The sequence below is a fragment of the Schistocerca gregaria genome, chromosome 10 (genome assembly GCF_023897955.1).
Source record: "Schistocerca gregaria isolate iqSchGreg1 chromosome 10, iqSchGreg1.2, whole genome shotgun sequence".
Taxonomy (NCBI): domain Eukaryota; kingdom Metazoa; phylum Arthropoda; class Insecta; order Orthoptera; family Acrididae; genus Schistocerca; species Schistocerca gregaria.
The window spans coordinates 204213634-204241584 of record NC_064929.1 but is presented as its reverse complement, the minus strand read 5'-3'; the positions used below and the strand labels follow the sequence as shown (position 1 = coordinate 204241584).

At 44.3% G+C, this 27951-nt stretch overlaps 1 protein-coding gene across 2 annotated transcripts in view; it reads left to right on the top strand.

Moving 5' to 3' along the window:
* The window catches only part of LOC126293609 (epidermal growth factor-like protein), a 90455-nt gene that overhangs the window by 51518 nt on the left and 10986 nt on the right, over nucleotides 1-27951 (top strand). The window contains exon 1 of one of the 2 annotated variants that reach the window (XM_049986894.1): nucleotides 21884-22010. The exons of the other annotated variant lie outside the window; for it this stretch is intronic. Within the exon in view, the coding sequence (XP_049842851.1) occupies nucleotides 21913-22010 (98 nt within the window). The 5' untranslated portion in view covers nucleotides 21884-21912. Of the gene's footprint in view, nucleotides 1-21883; nucleotides 22011-27951 lie in introns of those variants that run through there. 2 annotated transcript variants of the gene reach the window in all.

Genomic DNA, 27951 nt, shown 5'->3' with positions numbered 1-27951 from the left:
AGATGATAGACGTATCCGATCTGGTGTTGCGATTGTGGAATGATGATAGGTGTTTAATGTGAGAAGATAAGTATTGGGGGCACCAGTGGTTAAGAAATCGATGAAGTAAGCACATCGTGTGGAGATCGCGTGCCTTATGTGGGCGTATCCAACCTAGCTGGGAGCATGAAGGACTGATATGATCATACAACCGAATATTGCATACGTATCTAACGCAAGCATTCATCACTAGCTCGAGGCATCTGGAATTTTCACTATTTGTGCCGTGTTGAACTACATCGCAGTAGTAAAGATTAGGCAAGACTAGTGTTTGGACTAATTTTTGTTTAACATGGGTTGGAAATATTTTTCTAAATTTTTGAATTGCATGTAGGGAGGAGAGCGATTTCCGGCAAGCTGTGACTGTTTGTTCTTCCCAGTTTAGGTGTTCATCCAAGATTATTCCAAGGTCTTTTACTGTTTTTTGGTATGGTAGTTGGGTACCATTGAGGAGTATTTTAGGGACTGTTTCGCGAAAGTACCGGCTGATTAACTTTGGATGAGATATAAGTATGACCCAGGATTTCTTGGGGTTTAGTTTCAGACCTAGGTTCTGTGCCCATCGAGAAACAGAGCAAAGTTCTGCGTTCATACTCGCTACTGCGCCAGCAATATTTTTGGGGCTTGCACTTATGTACAATTGGATGTCGTCGGCATAAAGATGGTAGTTGCAGGAGTGAATCACTGAAGAAATATCATTAATGTACAGTGAGAAGAGTAGTGAACCAAGGACGGAGCCTTGGGGAACTCCAGAGCGCACGCTTTTCCATGATGACTTTTCCGACCCACAAATGACTTGTTGACTTCTGTTTTTGAGGTAGCTGTCGAACCAGTGTATTGCGCTGTTTGAGAAATTCAGCCGTTTCATTTTAATTAGTAATATATCGAAGTCAACTGTGTCAAAAGCCTTGCTAAAGTCAAGCAGTGTTAGGATAGTAGCTTCACGTCTGTCCATAGCATGTTTAATGTTATCAGTTACTTTGATTAATGCGGTTGCTGTACTATGGTGCTTTCGAATGCCTGACTGATATTCGTCATGGATGTTATGAGTTTTGAGGTAATCCGTCAGTTGTTCATGGACGATGTACTCTAGGGCTTTAGAAATTGCAGGTAGTATGCTGATCGGCCTGTACTCACCTGGCGACTTAGGGTTGTCAATCTTGGGGTATAGGCTTAATTAAACTTTGCTTCCACTCAGTAGGGTATGTACTACTGACAAGAGACAGGTTGAAGATGTCTGTGATAACTGGAATAATAGTGTCTACGACGTTCTTAATCATGCCAATACTCACTCCATCATTTCCTACTGCCTCGGAAGAGATTCTCATAATTGCCTTGTGTACTGTGCCGGTAGTGACATGTTTTAGGAAAAACTTGTCTCTCGAGAGATTGATATCTTGGGGCTGGTAATTTGTCGCTGCGTGGCAGTTTGCAGCTGTTGAGAAGAAATCGTTTAATTCTTCTGCAGACGCTTGATAAACAGCGTCAGATCTTCGCTTCCCTATACCGAAACTACGCAGCTTTTTCCACAGTGCAGCAGGTTTTGATATGCCGCATACGACAGAGCGGGCATGTCTGATTTTGGCATTCCTCACGCTTTGCTTGGTTCTGTTTCGGAGTTTCCTATAAGCTTCGTACGCCTCGGGAGTTGGGTTACGTTTGAAGGCCCTATGTGCAGCATCACGTTTATTCATTAATTGGCGTAATGCAGTGGTGAGCCACGGAGCGGGAGCTCTCTTTCCTTAACAGTGCGTTGAGGAGCATGTTTATCATACAGTGCAATAATTTTGCGACATAATTGTCGAATTTTTTCGTCTAAAGTAGATTCATTGCTAATATCATGCCAAGGGATGTCTGAGCAATCCTTTTGAAGAGCGTCATGGTTAACATTTTTTAAGTTTCTGTAGGTTACCAGGTGAGATTTTTCTTTGGTAGTATGCATTGAGTAATTTAAGAATATCACGTCATGAGCAGAGTGTCCCGGAGCGGATGTCTGATTGGCGCGGATTATTTTATCTGGTCGCTTTGTTGCTATTATATCTATGATTGTGTGGCTGTGTGGCGTGTGATGAGTTAGGTCCAGCGGTGTTAAACTCATATCATTGGAGTGGAACAGTCGCCTTAGTTTTTCTGCAGAGGGAGATTTTAACTGTAAGTCGATGTTTGTGTCGCCCATAATGATTATGTGTTCATACTGTGTCACGAGTGAGGACAGGGCAGACTGAAAGGAGGACATGGCACCGACGTTTGGAGGTTTATAGATTACTCCAATTAGCAGTTTCTGATTTGATGTATTTATTTCGAAAAACAAGAACTCTGCTTCTCCTTCGCCCTTTGCATCCCATGTGCATAGCACAGTAGGTGTCAGATCAGAGCGAACATAGGCACCCACACCACCCCCGCGTCGTGTTTCACGATCTGCCCTTAGGAGAGAGTACCCAGCGATTTCCGGCATCGTGGCTCCCCGCCATTAAGGAAGTAAATACGCGGCCGCGGTGTGTGAGCGGCATAAACAACGCGCTGCAAGTCACCTCGGCGGACAATAATAGTTTGGGTAAACATTTCAGCTCTCTTGCCCTGCCCGCTTCGAATCTAGCCACTGATGACGACCAACCAATAGCGGTAACAGGCATTTCAGTCAATAACCCTTCTCAAGCATAAGTGTGGAATAGTGCCTTTCTATCCAATGACGATGGGCCGCCAGTGGTATCCGCAGCAGATGAGCTACCAACGCTCCTTCTGCATCAGAGCGGGAGTATCAACTTACGACTATGGCCCGCCAATGGTAGCCATATAAACTGTAGCCAGTACTATTACTTCTCCAGCACGAACGCCAGAAATCTCCCCTTTATAAGTGGACGCGGCACTCGTCTCTGACGGTGTTCTAGTAGTAGTGGACACCAAAAGACCTAACTAAGATCCCAGCAGAGGGGTGGACACGTCGAATGGTTTAGAAAAAAGATGACGCGGCCTAATAACCCAGAAGATTTTAACTTCAATCTTTAGCCCGCTTTCTCGTCATCGCATTTCAGTCCCGCCCATTCTCCTTCTCTTGGGCGAGGACACCTTCGTGGGTGCGTTTTCCACAATTCCTATGCAGTGTCACTTTATGTGCCGACAATGACCATGAACTTCTTTGCACCTCATATCCAGCACAGTAGCCAGTCCGTTGTGGGGCGACCGCCATGTAACCTGTTGTAGCCCCCTGACAACACAGGGATCGCTCTACTGATGCCTGCGCCGTTAACTCCCCACGTATGCCAAGGAGTAGATGCCCGTCACCCTGGGACTCCGGGCAATGGCCATCCTGCCAGGTGGTCTTTGCTGAGGCTGTGTGGCGCCCGTGGGGAGGGCCCCTGGTCGGTGGCATCAGGGCACACTACGTGCGATGAAGTGTACAACGTCATCACTCACTTGTGATCAAATTCCAACACTCTCTAAGCGTTCCAAGCCTCATTACAACGCAAGGAAGTATGATCTTAAATCGTTCCCCTCCCTTACCACACCATGGGAGGAACATCAGTCTAAGGATTGCAGTGTACCTTATTTGCCCCGGTACCCCATACATAAGAGAGCTGATGAGGACTCCTTTGTGCCGGCGGTGGAGGCCGAGCAGTTCTAGGCGCTTCACTCCAAGCAAGCTACCCAACGGTGTGTGGCGAAGGGCACTTTACGTGCCACTGTCATTACCTACCTTTCCTGTTCCAGTCGCGTATGGTTCGCGGGAAGAACGACTGCCGGAAAGCCTCCATGCGCGCTCAAATATCTCTCATTTCACATTCGTGATCTCCTCGGGAGGTATAAGTAGGGGGAAGCAATATATTCGATACCCCGTCCAGAAACGCACCCTCTCGAAACCTGGACAGCAAGCTACACCGCGATGCAGAGCGCCTCTTGAGTTTGCTAAACATCTTCGTAACGCTATCACGCTTACCAAATAACCCTGTGAGGAAACGCGCCGCTATTCTTTGGATCTTCTCTATCTCCTCCGTCAACCCGACCTGGTACGGATCCCACACCGATGAGCAATACTCAATTATAGGTCGAACGAGTGTTTTGTAAGCCGCCTCCTTTGTTGACGGACTACATTTTCTAAGAACTCTCCCAATGAATCTCAACCTCGTACCCGCCTTACCAATAATTAATTTTATGTGATCATTCCACTTCAAATCGTTACGCACGCATACTCCCAGATATTTACCAGAAGTAACTGCTACCAGTGTTGGTTCCGCTCTCATATAATGATACAATAAAGGATCCTTGTTTCTGTGTGTTCGCAATACATTACACTTGTCTATGTGAAGGGTCAGTTGCCACTCCCTGCACCAAGTGCCTATCCGCTGCAGATCTTCCTGCATTTCGCTGCAATTTTGCAATGCTGCAACTTCTCTGTATATTACAGCATCATCCGCGAAAAGTCGCATGGAACTTCCGACACTATCTACTAGGTCATTCACATATATTGTGAAAAGCAGTGGTCCCAAACACTCTCTTGTGGCACGCCAGAGGGTACTTTGTCTTTCCATTGAGAACAACATGCTGTGTTCTGTTTGCTAAAAACTCTTCAATCCAGCCACACAGCTAGTCTAATATTCCGTAGGCTCTTACTTTATCAGGCGACAGTGCGGAACTGTATCGAACGCCTTCCGGAAGGAAAACGGCATTTACCTGGGAGCCTGTATCTAATATTTTCTGGGTCTCATGAACAAATAAAGCGAGTTGGGTCTCTCACGATCGCTGTTTCCGGAATCCATGATGATTCCTACAGAGTAGACTCTGCGTGTCCAGAAATGACATGATACGCGAGCAAAAAAACGTGTTCTAAAATTCTAAAACAGATCGATATCAGAGGTATAGGTCTATAGTTTTGCGCATCTGCTCGACGACCCTTCTTGAAGACTGGGACTACCTGTGCTCTTTTCCAATCAATTGGAACCTTTTGTTCCTCTAGAGACTTGCGGTACACGGCTGTTAGAAGGGGGGGGGGGCAAGTTCTTTCAGCCTAACTAAAAAACTGTTATACGATAAGACTTCCCTTTTAAATTCTGATTATGCTTGCGTTTTAAGTTATTGGCTTTCAACCGTTTTTAAATTAAAGTAGTTTTCAGCCGTTAATTAAGTGCCAAAGATTAAAGCTGTGTGTTTAAAAAAATTGTTGGGCTCTTGTAATATTTGATCAAATAATAAAGTTGCATGGTCGAGCGTAACTGACAGCCCCATATTTTGGCCCCTTTCCACAATTTATGTTACCTGTCCTGACCTGCGAATAAGCGGGGCGTCTCATCTTTGTCTTAATAATGTTGTGGGGGGGGGGGGGAGGGGTGTCGGGGTTCTAACACAATCGTAAAAGATGTAGAAGTCACCAGTTTGTGTGGTCTGTGTCTTGCGTAACCAGAAGCGCAGGAGCGAAGACAAAGAACGCAAGACTAGAGAAGGCGGCGGAGCGACGTCGGCAAAGGGTGCGCTGATTAGGACCCCGCCACGACTGGAGCAGCACCTGATTAGATTAGATTAGATTAGATTAGATTAGATTATTCATTCCATAGACCCATAAAAGAGGGAATCCTCCTGGGTGTGGAACATGTCAGATAAACACATCACAAAAAGGTAATTACAAAAACCTGAGCTTCATTACTTTTAATGACCCTCAGTCAATAAACAGTAAAATTATGTACATGAATTGAAATTCAACTTCTAATATTTACAAGTTTAATCTGCTTTCATTAAAGCCATCATTGAGACATTTGCTAGTTTCTTAGCTATTACAACCAAGTATTGTCAAAAATTAAAGTAAATTATTCATTTCAGTGATCCTCAGTTAAGAACAGTCAGATTATGTACAAGATTTAAAATTAAACTTGCACTATTTACAGACTTGAGACTTACATCTGATTTTATACACCCATCATTCACACAGTAGGTAGGTACTTGGCTGTTACAACGAAGTGGTGTCAAAAATTAATAATAAATATTAATTAAAATGGTCTACTGCACTTGTTGAGAAACTCATGGATGGAGTAGGAGGAGATGGCCACCAAAAATTCTTTTAAATTGTACCTTGTCTGAAACTAAACTGTTAATCGTTGCTGGTAACTTGTTGATAATATGCGTTGCTGAATACTGGACTCCTTTCTGGGCAAGAGTAAGTGATTTTAAATTTTTATGTATATTGTTCCTATTCCTAGTACTCAAACTGAGTACTAAGCAGGTAGTTGGAAAAAGAGATGTATTATTTACAACAAACTTCATTAAGGAATAAATATACTGAGAAGCTGTGGTTAATATGCCCAATTCTTTGAATAGGGTTAGACATGAAGTTTTTGGATTTACACTACTCATTACTTATACGCTTCTGTACTCCAAAAATTTTTTTCTCTGTTTGTGGAGTTACCCCAAAATATGATACCATATGACATAATGGAGAGAAAATAAGCAAAATATGACAGTTTTTTATATTTATATCTCCTATGTCTGACATTCGCATTGCAAAGACAGACTTGTTTAGGGGCTTTAGCAGTTCCTTAGTATGTTGCTTCATACTGTATTTACTATCAAGTTGTAATCCCAAGAATTTTACACTCTCAACTTCTCCTATTTCCATGTCGTCATATTTTATACACACACGAGAAGTAAATCTCTTGGAAGTTCTGAGCTGCATATAGTGGGCCTTTTCAAAGTTTAATGACAGTGAATTGGCTATGAACCACTTATTAATGCCAGTAAAAATTTGATTAGCTGCCCTTTCTAAATTTATACACTCCTGGAAATGGAAAAAAGAACACATTGACACCGGTGTGTCAGACCCACCATACTTGCTCCGGACACTGCGAGAGGGCTGTACAAGCAACGATCACACGCACGGCACAGCGGACACACCAGGAACCGCGGTGTTGGACGTCGAATGGCGCTAGCTGCGCAGCATTTGTGCACCGCCGCCGTCAGTGTCAGCCAGTTTGCCGTGGCATACGGAGCTCCATCGCAGTCTTTAACACTGGTAGCATGCCGCGACAGCGTGGACGTGAACCGTATGTGCAGTTGACGGACTTTGAGCGAGGGCGTATAGTGGGCATGCGAGAGGCCGGGTGGACGTACCGCCGAATTGCTCAACACGTGGGGCGTGAGGTCTCCACAGTACATCGATGTTGTCGCCAGTGGTCGGCGGAAGGTGCACGTGCCCGTCGACCTGGGACCGGACCGCAGCGACGCACGGATGCACGCCAAGACCGTAGGATCCTACGCAGTGCCGTAGGGGACCGCACCGCCACTTCCCAGCAAATTAGGGACACTGTTGCTCCTGGGGTATCGCGAGGACCATTCGCAACCGTCTCCATGAAGCTGGGCTACGGTCCCGCACACCGTTAGGCCGTCTTCCGCTCACGCCCCAACATCGTGCAGCCCGCCTCCAGTGGTGTCGTGACAGGCGTGAATGGAGGGACGAATGGAGACGTGTCGTCTTCAGCGATGAGAGTCGCTTCTGCCTTGGTGCCAATGATGGTCGTATGCGTGTTTGGCGCCGTGCAGGTGAGCGCCACAATCAGGACTGCATACGACCGAGGCACACAGGGCCAACACCCGGCATCATGGTGTGGGGAGCGATCTCCTACACTGGCCGTACACCTCTGGTGATCGTCGAGGGGACACTGAATAGTGCACGGTACATCCAAACCGTCATCGAACCCATCGTTCTACCATTCCTAGACCGGCAAGGGAACTTGCTGTTCCAACACGACAATGCACGTCCGCATGTATCCCGTGCCACCCAACGTGCTCTAGAAGGTGTAAGTCAACTACCCTGGCCAGCAAGATCTCCGGATCTGTCCCCCATTGAGCATGTTTGGGACTGGATGAAGCGTCGTCTCACGCGGTCTGCACTTCCAGTACGAACGCTGGTCCAACTGAGGCGCCAGGTGGAAATGGCATGGCAAGCCGTTCCACAGGACTACATCCAGCATCTCTACGATCGTCTCCATGGGAGAGTAGCAGCCTGCATTGCTGCGAAAGGTGGATACACACTGTACTAGTGCCGACATTGTGCATACTCTGTTGCCTGTGTCTATGTGGCTGTGGGTGTGTCAGTGTGATCATGTGATGTATCTGACCCCAGGAATATGTCAATAAAGTTTCCCCTTCCTGGGACAATGAATTCACGGTGTTCTTATTTCAATTTCCAGGAGTGTATTTGATTTACTATTTATTGCATTGTGCAAGGAGTGAATGTAAGCGCCGCCTCCTGCGAGCCTCGGCTGCACATTAGTATTGGCACTGCCTGGCAGAGAGTGCTATGAGAACAGTTAGCAGTGACGTGCGTCACACTTGCAGGAACACTGCATGTAGCCAAGGACTCCGATTTATGTTGTACGTCGCCCATCGTTTACGACACCTTTGTAAATATAAGTTAAGTACTCTCAATTTGCTGTATTGAAGTAAAACTACTAATGTTGTTTGCTTGGATTGTTGTATAGCATTCCGAGAATGCAGCATCCCTTAGGCAACCTATACGAGACGAATGGGCAGGACCCAACACCCTTTAGCAGCTGAATTTTTATGTGGACACCTCAGACGAATTACGTCGGCATTCAACTTTCAAGCAGCACTCTCTCTCTCTCTCTCTCTCTCTCGGTTCAGACACGTAGACTTACGTGGCAGAATCACTAAGGCTTTTAAAAGAAATTCTGTTATCGGTTAGAATAAGTCCTGAACGAAAAAAATTACTCCTATGTGGTCACCAGAATTATACAGGTATAAGTTCGTACTGAGTCATATACCAGTTACCTGAATCAACTACTATAGTAAGAGAATTTTGCCTGATCCAATATTTACTATTACTAAACAGTTTAGTATCTACAAACAGTAAATATACACACCTCACAACAAGCCTACGAAAACGCACGCAGTGTAAAAGATACGGTCAATTTCCTTCTCCATCCTCCCTTAACCTGAGCTTTTGCTCCGCCTCTAATGACAAGATGTCAACTGGACGGTAGCCCATAATCTTCCTTCCATTCATTCAATGAAGATTCATCTGTCACCGAGTTAGAATTATTTTGTAGCACCATCTGGTACTGCCATTTTTGAAAGGAACTTCCTCCAAAATGTTAAATGCTCAGGAACAAAGCAAAACATCAGTGACTTTATCTAATGTAAAGGATAGGCTTTCCATTATTTAAGGGACGTAATAAAACGAATTTGTCATTACTGCAGTTGCTAGGTTTTGCAGTCTCTTCGTGAAAGTCGGCCGGAGTGGCCGAGCGGTTCTAGGCGCTATAGTCTGGAACCGCGCGACCGCTACGGTCGCAGGTTCGAATCCTGCCTCGGGCATGAATCTGTGTGCTGTCCTTAGGTTAGTTAGGTTTAAGTAGTTCTAAGTTCTAGGGGACTGATGAATTCAGAAGTTAAGTCCATTAGTTCTCAGAGCCATTTGAACCATTTTTTCTTTGTGAAAAATAAGTCAAAGATCGTGGAATAAGGTCCGTTTATTGAGTGTATAATTCACAGCCATGGTCAAGTTATGTTTTCAGTAATGTTTTATGCTGCTTTTTTGTCACATACATTTTCACTGCATTTTAACTCTAATCAAAGTACTCATAAAATGGTTTCATTCATCTGCACTAGTAACAGCAGCAGTGTGACATAAAGGCCATATCATCATAGAAATACCATTATTCATGCGGTATATAATTAGGTAAACGCTGAAGTTCTTGCATTCTGTTCTTGTCAATAGACACCCAGTTTAAGCCTTTTCAGAATTACAAAGCATAGACACCCCAAAAATACATTTTGCTTCTGTAATCCTATGTATTCAGAATCCACAGCGCCCGTCCATACGTCACTATGCTCAAAAGGCATGAAGAAACATGGTTGAAACCTAACTTTTTGGTATTTTGGAATATGTCTTCATTTTGAGATTCGTTCGACAATAGCCCTTCCTGTAGTATGTTGGCCACCGCTCAGAGAAGTTACAGATATCATCAGTTTCTAGAAGCTTTATGCTGAGCCTACAGTATTTGGAACTACCTGAAATGATTGCACAGTATTTTTTCACCGTTACACTCCGTGATAGCTTCTGGTTACCAGTTTCGACACGGAACATCTGTCACTTTATACAAATACCCACGAATAGGAAAAAACTGTTCCACTTTATAAAAAAAAGTTCAGTGTTCACCAAAGATGCATGTATTAGTATCTTACAATGACCCTTATTTTGCCCAGACCTAGAATACAGTTGTAGTTTTCATCATTTTACAGCTTGAACATTTAGCTATTTTCGACATATCACCATTTCTGCGACGCATTTTTGTAGACGCTGTGGCAGTTTTTGTATGCCCGTGTCGTCATACCAGCTAGCCGCCATGCTGTTCAGAAAGTTGTGAACCTCTTCTTTCACCTCGTCGTCGGAGCTGAATCGCTGGAACCACAGAAGAACCGGAGAAGAGCAATGTTGAGCAAGGGCGTACTTATTCTCCATGACAACGCTCGCCCATACATAGCGCGGCAAACCGTTACTCTCCTGCAATAGTTTCAGTGGAACATAATCACCCACCTACCCTCTAGTCCTGACTTTGCGCCCGGTGTCATTATCTCCAAAGTTAAGACCATTTGGGCGGAAAGCGATTCAGCTCCGACGACGAGGTGAAAGAAGAGGTTCATAACTTTCTGAACAGCATGGCGGCGAGCTGCTATGACGTGGGCATACAAAAACTGCCACAGCGTCTACAAAAATGCATAGACAGAAATAGAGATTATGTCGAAAAATACTTAAATGCTCAAGCTGAAAACTGATGTAAACCATTGTAGAAATAAACAGGTCTACGTACTTATAAAAAAATAGACATTATTTTTGGGATTACCATCGTATGCAGTCGAATCGGAAGTAGCACAGTTTTTATTTGCTCCTATCTTCACAACTCCTTCTCGGTAATCACGAATTACAGACTCATTATTGTTCATGTTATGCACACAATTTAGCAGCATCGTCCAACATATGACTTCATCTATGAGAACTGCAACGTAACGCATTGTGCATGAAGTATTCAACAGATAGCACAGAAAGATTACCGCCATTTATAGGGCATTATTCGAGGATTTACACCTTTTCAAAAACGATGTAGCTGTAATAAGGTAGAAAAAACGCATGTACAACGTCTGCAATAAAGCCCTGTTCATGAAGTCAGGTGTACCTGTGTGTATGGAATCTGATACTGTTCTTAACTCACTTTTCTTAAAATTTGGTGAAGCGTCCTTTGTAAAATGACTGTATCGTTTGTGTGCTTACTTCCATTGCTAAGCAGCCGTCAGTCAGAGGGGATAGGACTGTCAGAATGGGCGCAAAACAGGAGACATTGTCATGCCTTTTTTTTCTTCTCCTCTCTGTCTGCAGCTCCCCAGTTTTGCAGATTGTCGCTCATGCAGCACAATGATTTATAGCCTAGCGTCAGAACAGAAGGCGATCACAGCAACAGGAGCAGCAGCGCGTGGAGCAGCAGTGCGGCCATGTGTCACAGCGATTGGCGACCGTGTCAGGACATAACTCAAAACTCCCGCCCCCTTCTCCACTCGCACTGTTTTTCTCTCTCCAGCGTGTCTGGGGAACTGACCGTACAGCAGCCTCAGTTATGAAAATTATTTCTTCACACTTTAAATCTTTTGAATGTGTGTGTGTGATAATGTAGTCGCAGGTCTGGAGCCTAGTTTGGTGGAGTCCTTCACACTAGTCTCCACTGTCCATACATCTTCATCGCTGCATACTTACTGCAATGTACATCCATATGAATCTGTTTCTCCACTCTCTGTAACTATTATCACCCACACTTCCTCTCATTAGCAGATTACTTACTATGCTTCTTTGTTATTTTATTTAAATATAATGGCTCATAACTTTTTCTTTCATTCCAAATTATTCTGATACAACTGTGTAGAATGTTATTACATTCACAAATGATTGCCACATTACATCAATCATAGCACAACATTTTTAATTTATGTGTTCTTTGTGTAATCATTTAATTTAATGCTTTTCGACATTATTTAGTTTCACTAGTTTAAAATAAATACAGGCACGTATTTTCCTTTAATACTTTTGTTACTGTATTCTAGAATATTATGGTCTATAGCTGTTACTGTAGATCGAATGTACCTTAATAGACAATGCATATTTATAGCATGGGACTTCATCTATGTAGCGACATCTACTTCATTTACAGATGTTCGTAGGTCCTGCAATGGACACCGCCCAAGATTAGCGTCGTCTGTCTTAATAGTTACAAACTGCTGCGTTCATATATGGAAGGTCGTCTGCCGGATATCAGCTATCGACATTTACATACATCATTTTGGAAATCGCCCTGGCGTTACATCTTTGGTATGGCGTCTATCATCTCCATAGAAGTCAAAAACACCATAATTATTTTCCAGTATGCCCATAGAGGACAACCTATACACAACGAATGTGATATTTATTTATTTTCTTCTTTAAAGCTCTCAGTATATTTATTTGACAATAGCTGAGGTAACAAGTAGTTTCTTCTTTACTGTAAAAGTATTCTACTTAATTTTGACGTTTTATTCACTAATAAGTACATCTTTCAGTACACAGTTCTCTCGACTTATACCTGATTAGCTAACGCTGATGTTTGCTGTCAGCTGTAGGCGGTGCGTTACGTATTTGAGGAATATCTGTACTGCTCGCTCCAGCAGCTGACAATAGTCATTCAGTGGTTCCTGCTCCATGCACAGCTATTATCCAGCAATATGGGTAGAACTAAGTATTGCAACTTTATGGCTAATTTTAAGTCCTTTTAATGTAGCCATCCAATTTACATAATGTATTACGTTACAGGTGTAGGTCTGTTATCGACGCTGGTACTCAAAAATAGTTTACTATTTTCTAATGCCTCAGTTTGTGTCCTACCAGTATTTCTCCATGGCTCAGTGGTCAGTATACATGGTTGACATACGATGGACCCAGATTCGATTCCCAGTACTGCCACGCATTTTCCTTGATAGGAGGACTGTTACGGTATGTACTCAATCTCATGAGACCAACTGAGACCGCATAGTAGGATCTCCACAGTGTGGAAAGTCTGCAAAACGGCGGGGAGAGCGGTGTGGACCTCGCATGCCATTCCATACTACACTACTGGCCATTAAAATCGCTACACCAAGAAGAAATGCAGATGGTAAAAGGGTATTCATTGGACAAATATATTATACTAGAACTGACATGTGGTTACATTTTCACGCAATTTGGGTGCATAGATCCTGAGAAATCAGTAGCCAGAACAACCACCTCTGGCCGTAATAACGGCCTTGATACGCCTGGACATTGAGTCAAACAGAGCTCGGATGGCGTGAACAAGTACAGGTGCCCATGCAGCTTCAACATGATACCACAGTTCGTAGTGACTGGCATATTGTGACGAGCCCGTTGCTCGGCCACCATTGACCAGACGTTTCCAGTTGGTGAGAGATCTGGACAATGTGCTGTATCCAGTAAGGCCCGTACAGGACCTGCAACATGCAGTCGTGCACTATCCTGATGAAATGTAGGGTTTCGCAGGGATGGAATGAATGGTAGAGCCACGGGTCGTCACACATTTGAAATGTAACGTCCACTGTTCAAAGTGCCGTCAATGCGAACACGAGGTGACCGAGACCTGTAACCAATGGCACCCCATACCATCACGCCAGGTGATACGCCAGTATGGCGATGGCGAATACACGCTTCCAATGTGCGTTCTCCGCGATGTCGCCAAACACGGATGCGACCATTATGTTGCTGTAAACAGAGCCTGGATTCATCCGAAAAATGGTCACACATCGATATTCGTACACGTACCGACGGAAAATTAAAAATTGTAAACTTTGGCGGCCGTTGGATGAATGTGTGACGCTGCAGTGCAATTTCGCCGCTAAGCTGGCAAGGATAGTAAACAGGAGATATGCCGATGACAGGGTATAAAACATACGCGAATTTCATTTCGTGTGTTCAGCTGGACAGTAACTATGCCTCGCAGACAGGCGTGTGAGCGACATACGCAGATGTCAGCAGTTGAGTGAGATTAAATTGGGGTAACAACGTACAGCTCTTTACCGTTTTTAACTGACGGAAAGACATCGAGTATAACAGAAATGATTTCTGTCGTTTACCAAGGTAGTGTTATAGGCCGTCCACTGTTCCTTATCTACATAAACGATTTAGGAGACAATCAGAGCAGCTGTCTTGTTCGCAGATGATGCTATCGTTTATCGTCTACTGAAGTCATCAGAACATCAAAACCGATTTACGAAAGACATCTGTATGCTGCCCTAAAAGCTCGTAGCCTTCAAAAACTCGTTTACGGCAGAGGACTGCAGTACCATTCCCCCTTTCAATTATCGAACAAACAAACGGAAGGATGGCTGACACAGTGTTTAGTGTATCTGGGATTGTAAAACAGTTAAGATCCTTAGACGCCAGGAAGACGTTTAGCCCAGACGGTATCCCCGTAAGATGCTGACTATGCTACAAATATAGCACCGTTCTTACCCATCATCTATCAGAGATTACCGGAACAGCGGAAAGTTCCACGGGACTGGAATAAGGCCCAGGTCATAGAAATCTATAAAAAGGGTAGAAAATCGGATGCACATAATTTCCGGCCAATTTCACTGACTTCGATTTGTTGGAGAATCGTGGAACATAGTTTGTGCTCAGATATAATGACCTTTCTAGACTCTGACAAGCTCATCTGGAGAAACCAGCACGGTTTTCGGAAACAGCGGTCATGTGAGACACAGCTGGCCCTCTTTGTGCATGATATACAACAGGCTCTAGGTACCAGCTCCCAGGTTGATGCCATATTTCTCGACTTTCGAAAGGCGTTCGACTCTGTTCCGCACTGTCGCTTGCCCAAAAAGTGAGAGCTTACGGTCTATCCGATAACATATGCCGTTGGATAGAAAGTTTTCTAACTGACAGGGAGCAGTACGTCGTCCTGAACGGGGTGACTTCAACAGAAACAAGCGTAACTTCAGGTGTGGCCCAGAGCAGCGTAATAGGTCCGCTCCTTTTTACGATTTACATAAACGATCTGATTGATGATATTGACAGCGCCCTTAGACTATTTGCCGAGGATGCTGTAGTCTTCAGAAAAGTAGTATCACACGAAAGTTGTGAACAAATCGATAAGGATTTGCAGAAAATAAATGCGTGGTGTAATGGCTGGCAGTTATCTCTCAATATTAGTAAATGTAACCTACTGCGTAGAAGAAGCCGAAAATCCCCATTAATGTAAGAGTACAAAATAAATGCCCAGAAGCGGTAACGTTCCTCAAGTATCTGGATGTGACTATTCGAAATGATCTCAAATGGAATGATCAGATTACACAAGTAACGGGTAAGGCGAACTCTAGATTGCGGTTTATTTGTAGAATCCTGAAGCGATGTTGTCCTTCAACAAAGGAAATAGGTTACAATACGTTAGTTCGTCCAGTCTTGGAGTACTGTACGTCTGTATGGGACCCTTACCAATTGAGTCCGATTCAGGAGATTGAGAAGGTCCAAAGAAGTGCGGCAACGTTCCTGACTGGTACATTCAACCATCACGAGAGCGTTACAAATCTCATATAAAGTTTGAAGTGGGACACACTTGCAGATAGATGACGCGCTAAACGGAAGGGGCTGCTCGCTAAAATCCAATTTTCACCGAGGATGTAGAGCATATACTATTACCATCAACTTTCAAATCGCGCAATGATCACCATTCACAGATAAGGGAAGTTAGAGGTCGTACTGAGGCGTTCAGACAGTCGTTTTTCCTTCACGCTTGGGGGCTAGCGGAGTATATACGTAGATTTACATAATTGGCAATTGACCCTAAATAATGAAAAGTGTGATGTTATCCACATGATTGCTAAAAGGAATTAGTTAAATTTCGGGTACACGATAAACCAGTCAAATCTAAAGGCTGGGAATTACATTTATGAACAACTTAGACTGGAAAGAACACACAGAAAACGTTGTGGGGAAGACAAGCCAAAGACTGAGTTTTATTGGGAGAACACTTAGGAAATGCAACAGATCTACTAAAGGGACTACCTATACTAATCTTGTCCATCCTCTTGTGGAGTACTGCTGCGCGGTCTGGGATCCTTACCAGATAGGATTAACGGAGCACATCGAGAAAGTTCAAACAAGACCAGCACGTTTTTTGTTACCTAGAAATGATGAGAGTGCGTCACTGACATGATACAGGATTGGGGGTGGACATCGTCAAAACAGGTGTTTTTCGTTGCGGCGGAATCTTATCACGAAATTTCAATCACAAACTTCCTCCCCCGAATCCAAAAATATTTTGTTGACGCCGACCTACATAGGGAGAAACGATCGTCATAATAAATTACGTGAAATCAGAGCTTGCACGGAAATATATGTGTATTCGTTTTTTCCGCGCGCTGCGTAGTTTATAATGAAATACAATATTTGAGTACTAAAGCGTTTTAGCGTTAAAATTTGTGCATCATGATCTGAAAGGCCATTCACCCTTTTACTGACGGAATGCCCATCTAGTAATGAAGAATGAATAAAAATATTATCTATGGCTGTGCTACTTTTCCCCTGCACGCTAGTTGTAAAAAAAACATTCTGCGTTAGATCATATCAGTTTCGGAGATCTATCAACATCTTTTTTCTTGCACAATCATATACATAATCAATATTTCAGTATCCACATATAACTAATTCCTGGTACTTCCTACAAAGTGAATCAAGAACCCTCTCTAGGTTGAGCAGAAATGATCTGAAGTCGGAGTTAGGGGACCTATAAACAACAACAATTAGTAGTTTGGTTTCACTAAACTCAGCTGCTCCTTCACAACACTCCAATACCTGTTCAGTGCAGCGCCATGATACGTCTCTGACTCAAAGGGAATACTGCTTTTTACATGCATTGCCACTCCCCCACTCCACAAGGAAGTCCTCGAAAAACAGCCAGCTAATCTGTATCCTGGTAAAGGAAGCCTCTGAACTGTCAAATTATTAAGTGGTGCTCTGATATACCAATAATTTCAGAGTCAACATCTATAAGCACTTCGCTAACTTTATCTCTAATACCTCTTATATTTTCATGAAATATGCTAATTCCTCCATTGCTTGGAAACATGACGTCCTCTGAAGGTGATTCCTTAATTAGAGGGACTTCCTTTAAGCAGGATTGTATGCTGCCGCTGGAAACATTTGAGGGTTTTTGATCCACAGATTATTGGGCGAATAAGAGACACCTTTTGTTTTGGCTTCAAATGGCTCTGAGCACTATGGACTTAACTTCTGAAATCATCAGTCCTGTAGAACTGAGGACTACTGAACAGTAGCAGCTTCCGATGCACCACTGCAGGTTTACTGTAACCTTTGGAGCTTCACATTGACCAGGAAACACAGAAATTGCATCGGAATTGAATACAACAGACACCATGGCGACTTCTGTCCAGGGGAGAAAAACTTCAAACCGTCTGAGGTGCGCCTCTATCCTGGAAGTCCAGTAGCAGTTTCCGATGCACCACTGCAGGTTTACTGTAACCTTTGGAGCTTCACATTGACCAGGAAACACAGAAATTGCATCGGAATTGAATACAACAGACACCATGGCGACTTCTGTCCAGGGGAGTAACACTTCAAACCGTCTGAGGTTCGCGTCTATCCTGGGAGTCCAGTAGCAGTTTCCGACGCACTGTGAATTTTAATTCAAACTGAAAGCTATGTAAACTTTCACTGAATGGGTGAACTAGAGTGGGAATGAGTTACTGTTCACAGCTTTTAAAATAATGGAGACTTTTCATCTCAGCCACTAGAGATTCTATTCTGCACTTGTATATATATATATATATATATATATATATATATATATATATATAATCTCTCTCTCACACACACACACACACACACACACACACACACACACACACACAGTCTGTCCAAACAGGCCTTGAAGCCCCAATGGCACCGACCGGCTGCCATGTCATCCTCAGCCCTTAAGCGTAACCGGATGTGGATATGGATGGGTGCATTTGGTCAGCACACTGCTCTTCCAGCTGTTGTAAAGTTTTTGTGACTGATGTGCCACTACTTCGCAATCAAGTAGCTCCTCAACTGTCACTTTATGTGTAAACACTGTTTTTTGTACCTGAAAAGGAGTTCTATAGCGAACATAATCGGAGTTCATACTGATCTACCAGAATTTATGAAATGGCACTACAAATGTTGCTCACCATATGTACATCTACAAAATTCCCACTTCACAGTGGCTACTCAGACTTGGACTTCAATCTAAAAAAGGTCCAGTTCTAACACCAACTACTACAGAATTTTTCCATGAGTACCACCACCACCACCACCACCACCCCACTACACTGTCACCTATAAGCTTTACCATACCTATTGAGGTGCAGGCCATGCCTAGTGAATCCCGATTTACAGATAGACCCAACTGGCACCACTGAGATGTGACCCGTGCCATCTGCCATCAGCACCCTCCCTAGCCCCATGTTAACGCGCCTAATAGCCGTATTAAGATGAGGACGATCATGACGCTGAAACAGTTGCACTAAATGCCCAGTAGTGCCATCAGTTTGAGTAGCTATCTTCACCAGTCATCACCTACATCATACTCCCTTCCCTATCAAGACTCTTCCGTGCTCCACCTTCTATCACCACCTGATTCTCCTTCATAAAATTCCTACATAACTCCCCTATGCACTCAGTCACCTGAGCCAACCCTGCACTAGGCTTCACAATGCTGGTGACCTGGTATTCACTCCCCAACACTTCCTGCAATTGCTCGTGAGAACTACCTAGAGCAGCAGAACCTTCTTCTCTCTATTAGACCATACGATGCTATACTCCAGACGTACGTCCTCAGAAAATTCTTCCTCAAATAAAGGACCATGTTTGATGCTACTAGCTTTGTCTTGCCGAGAGATGCCCTTTTTGCCAGTGTTAGTCTGCTTTTGATGTCCTCCTTGATACATCAGTCATTGGTTATTTTGCTGTCTAGGTAGCAGAATTCCTGAACTTCATCTACTTCGTGTACATCAATCCTGTTGTTCTCATTTCTGCTACTTCTCATTACTTTCGTCTTCCTTCGATTTACTCTTAATCGTTACACTGTACTCATTAGCTTGTTCATTCCACGGAGCATGTCATGTAATTCTTATTTACTTTCACCCAGGATAGTAACGTCATCAGCGAATTGTATCGTTGGTATCCTTTCACCTTTAATTCCACTCCTGAACCTTTCTTTTATTTCCATCGTTGCTCCTTCAGTGAACTGGTTGAACAGTAGGGCGAAAAACTACATCCCTGTCTAACACCCTTTTTAATCCGAGCACTTCGTTCTTGGTCGTCCACTCTTATTATTCCCTCTTGTATATATTGTATATTACCCGTCTCTCCATATAGGTTACCCCTATTTTTCTCAGAATTTCGAACATCTTGCATCATTTTACATTGACGAACGAATTTTCGAGGCCAACAAATGCTATGAACTTGCCTTGGATTTTTCTTTATTCTTGCTTCCATTGTCAGTGCAACTAAGAATTGCCTGTCTGATGCTTTTACGTTTCCTAAAGCCAAACTGATAGTCACCTAGCCCATCCTCAGTTTTGTTTTCCATTCTTCTGTGTATTATTCGTGTCAGCAACTTGCTGTTACGCTGATTGTGCGATAATTCTCGCACTTGTCAGCTCTTGTAGTCTTCAGAATTGCGTGGATGATATTTTTCCGAAAGATGGTACGTCACCATACTCATATATTCTACACACCAACGTGAATAGTCGTTTTGTTGCCACTTCCCCAAATGATTTTAGACATTCTGATGGACTGTTATTGATCCCTTCTGCCTTATTTGATCATAAGTCCTCCAAAGCTCTTTTAAATTCCGATTCTAACATAGGATACCCTATGTCTTCTAAATCGACTCCTGGTTCTTCTTCTATCACATCAGACAAACCTTCCCCTTCATAGACTTTCAATGTATTCTTATCACCTATCCGCTCTCTCCTCTGCATTTAACAGTGAAATTTCCGTTGCACTCTTAGTGTTACAACCCCTGCTTTTAATGTCACCAAAGGTTGTTTTGACGTTCCTGTATGTTGAGTCTCTCCTTCCGACTATCATTTCTTTTTCAATGTCTTCACATTTCTCCTGCAGCCAATTCTGTCTTAGCTTCCCTGCACTTCCTACTTATTTGATTACTCAGCGACTTGTATTTATGTATTCCTGAGTTTCCCGGAACACTTCTGTACCTCCTCCTTACATCGATCAAATGAAGTATGGCTTCTGTTACCCATGGCTTCGTCGCAGTTACCTTCTTTGTACCTATGTTTTTCTTTCCAACTTCCGTGATTGCCCTTTTTAGAGCTGTCCATTCCTCAACAACTGTACTGCCTACTGAGCCGTAGAGAACCTCAAGCGTATGTCGCGATTCTTTAGTACTTCCGTATCCCACTTCTTTACGTATTGATTCTTCCTGAACAATGTCTTAAACTTCAACCTACTCTTCATTACTGCTTGTCTGTACAGTAGATAGTGTCGGAAGTTCCATACGGCTTTTCGCTGATGATGCTGTAGTATACAGAGAAGTTGCAGCATTAGAAAATTGCAGCGAAATGCAGGAAGATCTGCAGCGGATAGGCACTTGGTGCAGGGAGTGGCAACTGACCCTTAACATAGACAAATGTAATGTATTGCGAAGGCATAGAAAGAAGGGTCCTTTATTGTATGATTATATGATAACGGAACAAACACTGGTAGCAGTTACTTCTGTAAAATATCTGGGAGTATGCGTATGGAACGATTTGAAGTGGAATGATCATATAAAATTAATTGTTGGTAAGGCGGGTACCAGGTTGAGATTCATGGGGAGAGTTCTTAGAAAATGTATTCCATCAACAAAAGAGGTGCCTTACAATACACTCGTTCAACCTGTATTTGAGTATTGCTCATCAGTGTGGGATCCGTACCAGGTCAGGTTGACGGAGGAGATAGAGAAGATCCAAAGAGCGGCGCGTTTCGTCACAGGGTTATTCGGTAAGCGCGATAGCGTTACGAAGATGTTTAGCAAACTCAAGTGGCTGACTCTGCAAGACAGGCGCTTGGCATCGCGGTGTAGCTTGCTGTCCAGGTTTCGAGAGGGTGCGTTTCTGGATGAAGTATAGAATATATTGCTTCCCCCTAATTATACCACGAATGTAAAATTAGAGAGATTGGCGCGCGCACGTAGGCTTTCCGCGAGCCATACGCGACGGGAACAGAAAGGGAGGTAATGACAGTGGCACGTAAAGTGCCCTTCGCCACACACCGTTGGGTGGCTCGGGGAGTATAATGTACATGTACAGGTATATGTGCATGTGCACTGCTTGTCTGTACATGTACACTGCCTGTCTATACACGCACATGTACACTGCCCGTCTGTACATGAACGTTACTTTCTGCCGCATTCGGATAATTCCTTCGTGGTGAGTCTTTCCTTTTTTGCCTTAGAGTGTACTCCAAGATACTTTCATTTCTGAGGATGTGCTTCCAAGAAGGAAGACGCACCATGTCTCTTTAGCGCCTCCTCCACCGAATCGACTAACCATTCCAATATATCAATCCAAAACCGCGAAGTTTGTTTACCCAGCGAATCTAATCGGAACTTCCTCTCCTTCGCCGCTACCTGCGGAAGCGAACACAGACAGGAAAGGCGGGCTCTGCGGATAGAAACGTTTAACTGCGGTATCCGCAACAGCACTCTCAACCAGCCTTATGTAACGCTTTCGAGCTCTATAAAAATTACCAAGAGTCGTCCCATTGTCATGGGCAGACAGCCGCCGTAGGCCGCTGCTTCCTACTTACTCGCCGTCATGTCGCCGCTGGTAGTCTACGTCGTCGCCGTCACTGCTGCGTGCGTCGTAGCTCAGACCGCCGCCCGGGGCACGGTTGACTGCTACGATTCACACGGGTAAGTCACGGCACTGGATACGGTTCTGTTTCACATTTTATTCTCTAGATTGTCGCACAGATGACAATAGTAGATATAGAAATAGATGACAGAGGGATAGAAAAATAAATTAAAACCGCTCAAAAGAGGAAAGTCCGCTGGACCTGATGGGATACCAGTTCGATTTCACACACAGTACGTGAAGGAACTTGCCCCGCTTCTTGCAGCTTAGTACCGTGGGTATCTAGAAGAGCGTAGCGTTCCAAAAGATTGGAAAAGGGCACAGGTCATCCCCGTTTTCAAGAAGGAACGTCGAGCGTATATGCAGAACTACAGACCTATATCTCTAACGTCGATCAGTTGTAGAATTTTGGAACATGTATTATGTTCGAGTATAATGACTTTTCTGGAGACTAGAAAACTACTCTGTAGGAATCAACATGGATTTCGAAAAAGACGATCGTGTGAAACTCAGCTCGCGCTATTCGACCACGAGACTCAGAGGGCCATAGACACGGGTTCCCAGGTAGATGCCATGTTTCTTGACTTCCGCAAGGCGTTCGATACAGTTCCCCACAGTCGTTTAATGAACGAAGAGCATATGGACTATCAGACCAATTGTGGGATTGGACTGAAAAGTTCCTAGACAACAGAACGCGGTACATCATTCTCAATGGAGAGAAGTCTTACTTCGGAAGAGTTTTCTTTTTATTCGTGTCAGAAGCACCATGGATACAGGAATATAAAAAATGAGTAGTACACAGAAAAAAATTAATTACAGGCATATGAAAATATATATAAATATATATACAAATATGTGTGCACAGGAACAAAATGTTATAGGCATTTGGCCCATAAGCGGGCTACGTCGACAGCATTTGGGGTTGCCAACATCAGATCCTCTAAAGTTCAGTGTGAAGCACATTCAGGGCAGTTATACATGTGCTGGGTCGTCTGCACCTCTCCACAGTCGCAGAGATTAGATGTAGTAGAATATCCCCACTTCAGAAGGTTTTCTCTTGACCGTGCAGTGTTGGTGCGTAGCCTGTTTAGTGATCTCCAGACCACCCAGTCCTCATCGTAACCTGGTGCCAATTCTTCCTTTGGTTCCATCCAGTGCCCTTCTCCCGACCGCTTCCATCTCTCCACCCTAGATCCTGGTTGGTCGCTAAAATCTTCGGTTGCTCTGAGAAAACTGCGTCTAGATATTAAGCGTTTGGTGGTTGGCTGAGTTTTGTGGAGGAGGTGGCTCTCTGCCATCTCAGCCCTCGCTCTTTCACTATAGGCTGCCGCTTCTCTTCGCACTGCAGGAGGTGCAATCACAGCAAGATGGTCGAGCTTGTCTGTTGGCGTCGGTTTCAGACATCCAGTGACGAGCCTGCAGGTCTCGTTCAGAGCAATATCGACCTGTTTAGCGTGGGTAGAGTTGTACCAGACACTGCTTGCATATTCGCCTGCTGGGAAGCAAACTGCTAGTGCTGTGGTCCTCACTACCTCTGGCTTTGCGCCCCAGGAGGAGTTCGTTATTTTCCGAAGAATATTATTTCTGCCGCTCACCTTCATTTTGGTGTTAATACAGTGCTGTTTATACGTCAGAGCCCTGTCTAGGGTTACTCCTAGGTATTTGGGGTTAACGCAGTGTTCGAGGAGTGTGTCCTACCAGAAGATACGCTGCTTACGGGATGCCTGCTTGTTACGGAGATGGAAGGCGCAAACTTGTGTTTTGCTAGGGTTCGGCTTGAGTTGATTGTCGGCGTAGTACTGACAGAGCAAGTCTAGCGCATCCGTGAGCTTTGTCTCAACATCCTCAAAGGAGTCGCCCTGTACGGCCGTAGCACGGTCATCGGCGTAGATATAGTTTTCCGTACCAGCTGACAGTGGTTGATCATTGGTGTACATGTTAAAAAGTAAGGGTGCCAGTACGCTGCCCTGAGGGAGTCCATTTTCCTGGGCCCGCCACCTGCTATGCATCCCTTGGAACTCCACAGAGAACCTACGGTTCTCTAACAGACTTCTAACTGTGGATGTGAATTTAAATCCCCTGGTAATGGCATACAGCTTCTTCATTAGCAGACGTAAGTTGACGGTGTCATATGCGGCTGTCAAGTCTATAAAGGCGACACCGGTTATTTTCCGGTTCTCATAGCCGTCTTCAATCAGCTGCGTGAGGTTAATTACCTGGGCGGAAACCTGCTTGTTGGGGGATTAGGTAGGGTTCTATGGCAGTGGAGATGCGATCCTGGAGTATTCTTTTAAAGATATGGCAGAGAAGTGATACGGGTCGAAAATTTCTGGGGTCATCAGCATTTTTGCCTGGTTTTAACATGGCAATAACTTAGGCCTTCCTCCAGATTATGGGAATCTGACTTGTGTCCATGCAATTGTTAAACAGTTTCAGTAGCCATTGTTTAACGTTGGGACCGAAGTGTTTAATCTGTTCAACAAAAATCCCGTCCATGCCCGGGGCCTTCCTTAGCTTGCATTTCGCTATGGCTTTGTCCAGATCTGCCATTGTGAGAGGGGTGGTCAGAGTTGAATTTTCTTGGTGTTCAATCCTGTCTATTTTGGTCTCCGACTTCCTGATTTTGGTGTCGGGTTTCCCATTCTTGAGAAGCTGGTGGGCTATTTGGTCGGCTGTGACGGCAGCATGTCCCGGAGAGAAAGTCGGGTCATTGTTGAGACGTTTAAGGAGCGTCCAGGCTTTCTGACTGCTCCTTTTCATGTCCAATTCCTCTATTGTCCTCAGCCACTCCTCTCTCCTGGTTTTAGCTAGTGACTCGGTTAGCTGCTCGCCCGCAGTGATAGTATCCGCGGATAGAGGGTCTGCGTCAAACAGTGTCAGGTATTGCTGCAACTGGTCCTCTAATTCTGGCGTAAGGCCTTCAACGTAATTGCTTCTGCATCCTCTAGGGATCGATTGCTTGGAACACCACTGCACAGCCTTCACAAAATTGTCATAGAATCTTGGTTCAGGTGGTAGGTTGTTTACAGAATCTTCCATGAGGTTTTGAAAGGTTGACCATTCTGCTTTCTTAAAATTGTACCTACGGCGAAAAGGTACGCTATGGGGTTTAACAACAGATGTGATCTGGCACATTATTGGACGGTGCTGGGTGTTTGGTATTGGTGTGCAAACTCCTTTTGAGCATTGGGACGTTACTTGATGGCTAACGAAGATGAGGTCCGGGTTATAACCTCTCCCCCATCTGCCACTGTTGTAGGAAGCAGGCAGTTTATTGTCATGTATCAGTTTTAGGTTGTTTAGCTCAGCCCAGCAGATCACAGCCGTGCCATTGTCGTCGTCTTCTTGGTAGCCCCAGTGCGTACTGTGGCTGTTGAAATCACCGATTACAAAATTAATTCTGTCTTTATTAAAATTGTTTACGCTGGAGCTGGAAAAGTTCACAGTTTGTGGTTCGTGCACTGATGTAACAGTGTAGTCACTAAGTTCAATGGTTAGCACTTCAGTATCATTGATGTCGTTTATACTGCTTGAAAGGATCTGTATGTTTGGCCTGGTAAAGATTGCGCTGCCATACTGTCGGTGTGGCCTTTCAGCTACTAGTCGCATGCCGTTTATCTTGGGTCTTTTGAGTGTGCTATCTCTGTGACTTTCTTGTAGACACAGGACGTCACATTTCTCTTTTTGACAGAGGTCTTGTAGTAGACGTTCTTTGCATGCAGACATGCCTTCAATATTTACAGAGATAATCGTCAGTGCTGGGCCTGATAAGGTCCTTTTCTGTAGGATTGTCATGTTGCTTCTGGAGTGAAAGGACAATCTTACAGAGTGATTTCAGGTGTGCCGCAGGGTAGTGTCGTAGGACCGTTGCTATTCACAATATGTATAAATGACCTTGTGGATAACATCGGAAGTTCGCTGAGTCTTTTTGCGGATGATGCTGCAGTATATCGAGAGGTTGTAACAATGGAAAATTGTACTGAAATGCAGGAGGATCTGCAACGAATTGACGCATGGTGCAGGGAATGGCAATTGAATCTCAGTGTACACAAGTGTAATGTGCTGCGAATGTGTAGAAAGATCCTTTATCATTTAGCTACAATGTAGCAGGTCAGCAACTGGAATTAGTTAATTCCATAAATAATCAGTGAGTGCGAATTGGGAGTGATGTAAAATGGAATGATCATATAAAATTAATCGTCGGTAAAGCAAATGCTAGACTGAGATTCATTGCAAGAATCCTAAGTAAATTCAATCCGAAAACAAAGGAAGTAGCTAACAGTACACTTGTTCGCCCACTGCTTGAATACTGCTCAGCAGTGCGGGATCCATACGAGATAGGGTTGATAGAAGAAATAGAGAAGATCCAACGGAGAGCAGCGCGCTTCATTACATGATCATTTAGTAATCGCGAAAGCGTTACGGAGATGATAGATAAAATCCAGTGGAAGACTCTGCAGGAAAGACGCTCAGTAGCTCGGTACAGGCTTTTGTTGAAGTTTCGAGAACATACCTTCACCAAGGAGTCAAGCAGTACATTGCTCCGTCTTCTCGCGAAGAGATCATGAGGATAAAATCAGAGAGATTAGAGCCCACACAGAGGCATACCGACAATCCTTCTATCCACGAACAACACGAGACTGGAATAGAAGGGAGAACCGATAGAGGTACTCAAGGTACCCTCCACCACACACCGTCATTTGGGTTGCGCAGTATGGATGTAGACGTAGATGTTATTAATCATCTCATCTCCGCTGAGGTGACTAGTCATGGGATAGCTATATGCAAATGTACAGATGGCGGTGGTGACGCGTACACAAGGTGTACTGAGGTAATTCGAGTGAAAAGGTTTCCGACGTGACTACCGCCGCACGACGAGAATTAACTGGCTTTGAACTCGAAATGGTAGTTGGAGCTGCACGCGTGGAACATTCCACTTTCGAAATCATCAAATTCAAGAGTTTACCGAGAACACTGACGTTTGTGAATAGGTGTCAGTGCTAACAGACAAGCAACACCACGTGAAATAAAAGCACAAATCAAACTGCGGTGAACGACGAACGTATCTGTTAGGACACTCGTGCTAAATTTGGCGTTAATGGGTAATGGCAGCCTTTGCTAACAGCACCGACATCGCCTTCAGCTCCTTTCCTAGGGTCGTGACCATATCGCTTGGACCCTAGACGTCTGGAAAGCCGTAGTCTGGTCAGGTCGGTCCCGATTTCAATTGTTAACAGCTGATGGTAGGATTAGTGTGTGGCAGTCCGACGAAGCCATTGACCTAACTTGTCAACAAGGCACTGTGGAGCCTGGTGATGGCTCATAATGGTATGGGCTGTGTATCCATGTACTGAACTGGGTCTTCTGGTCCAACTGGAAATGTTATGTTTGACTATTTGGAGATGATTTACAGCCGTTCATGGAATTCATCTTCTCGAGACAATTCGACATGTCATCGGGCCTAAATTGGTAGTGAATGGTTTGACGAATATACAGGATAATTCCAACGAATGATCTGGCCACTCAGATCAGGGATCCCATCGAACATTTATGGGGTATGGCTGTGGGGACAAGGGTTGGGTAGCTCAGATTGGGGAGCACTTGCCCGCGAAAGGCAAAGGTTCCCTGCGCAAAGTTTCAATCTGCTGGGAAATTTCATATCACCATACACTTCGCTGCAGAGTGAAAATCTTATTCTGGAAGCATCCCCCAGGCTGTGGCTAAGCCATGTTCCGCAGTACCCTTTCTTCCATGAGTGCTAGTTCTGCAATGTTCGCAGGAGAGCTTCTATGAAGTTTGGAAGGTACGAGTCGAGGTATTGGCAGAAGTAAAGGTGTGGGGACGGGGCGTGAGTCGTGCTTGGTTAGTTCAGATAGTAGAGTACTTGCCCGCGAAAGGCAAAGCCCCCGTGTTCGAGTCTCGGTCCGGCACACAGTTTTAATGTGCCAGGAAGTTTCATATCAGCGGACACTCCAGTGCAGAGTGAAAATCTCATTCTGG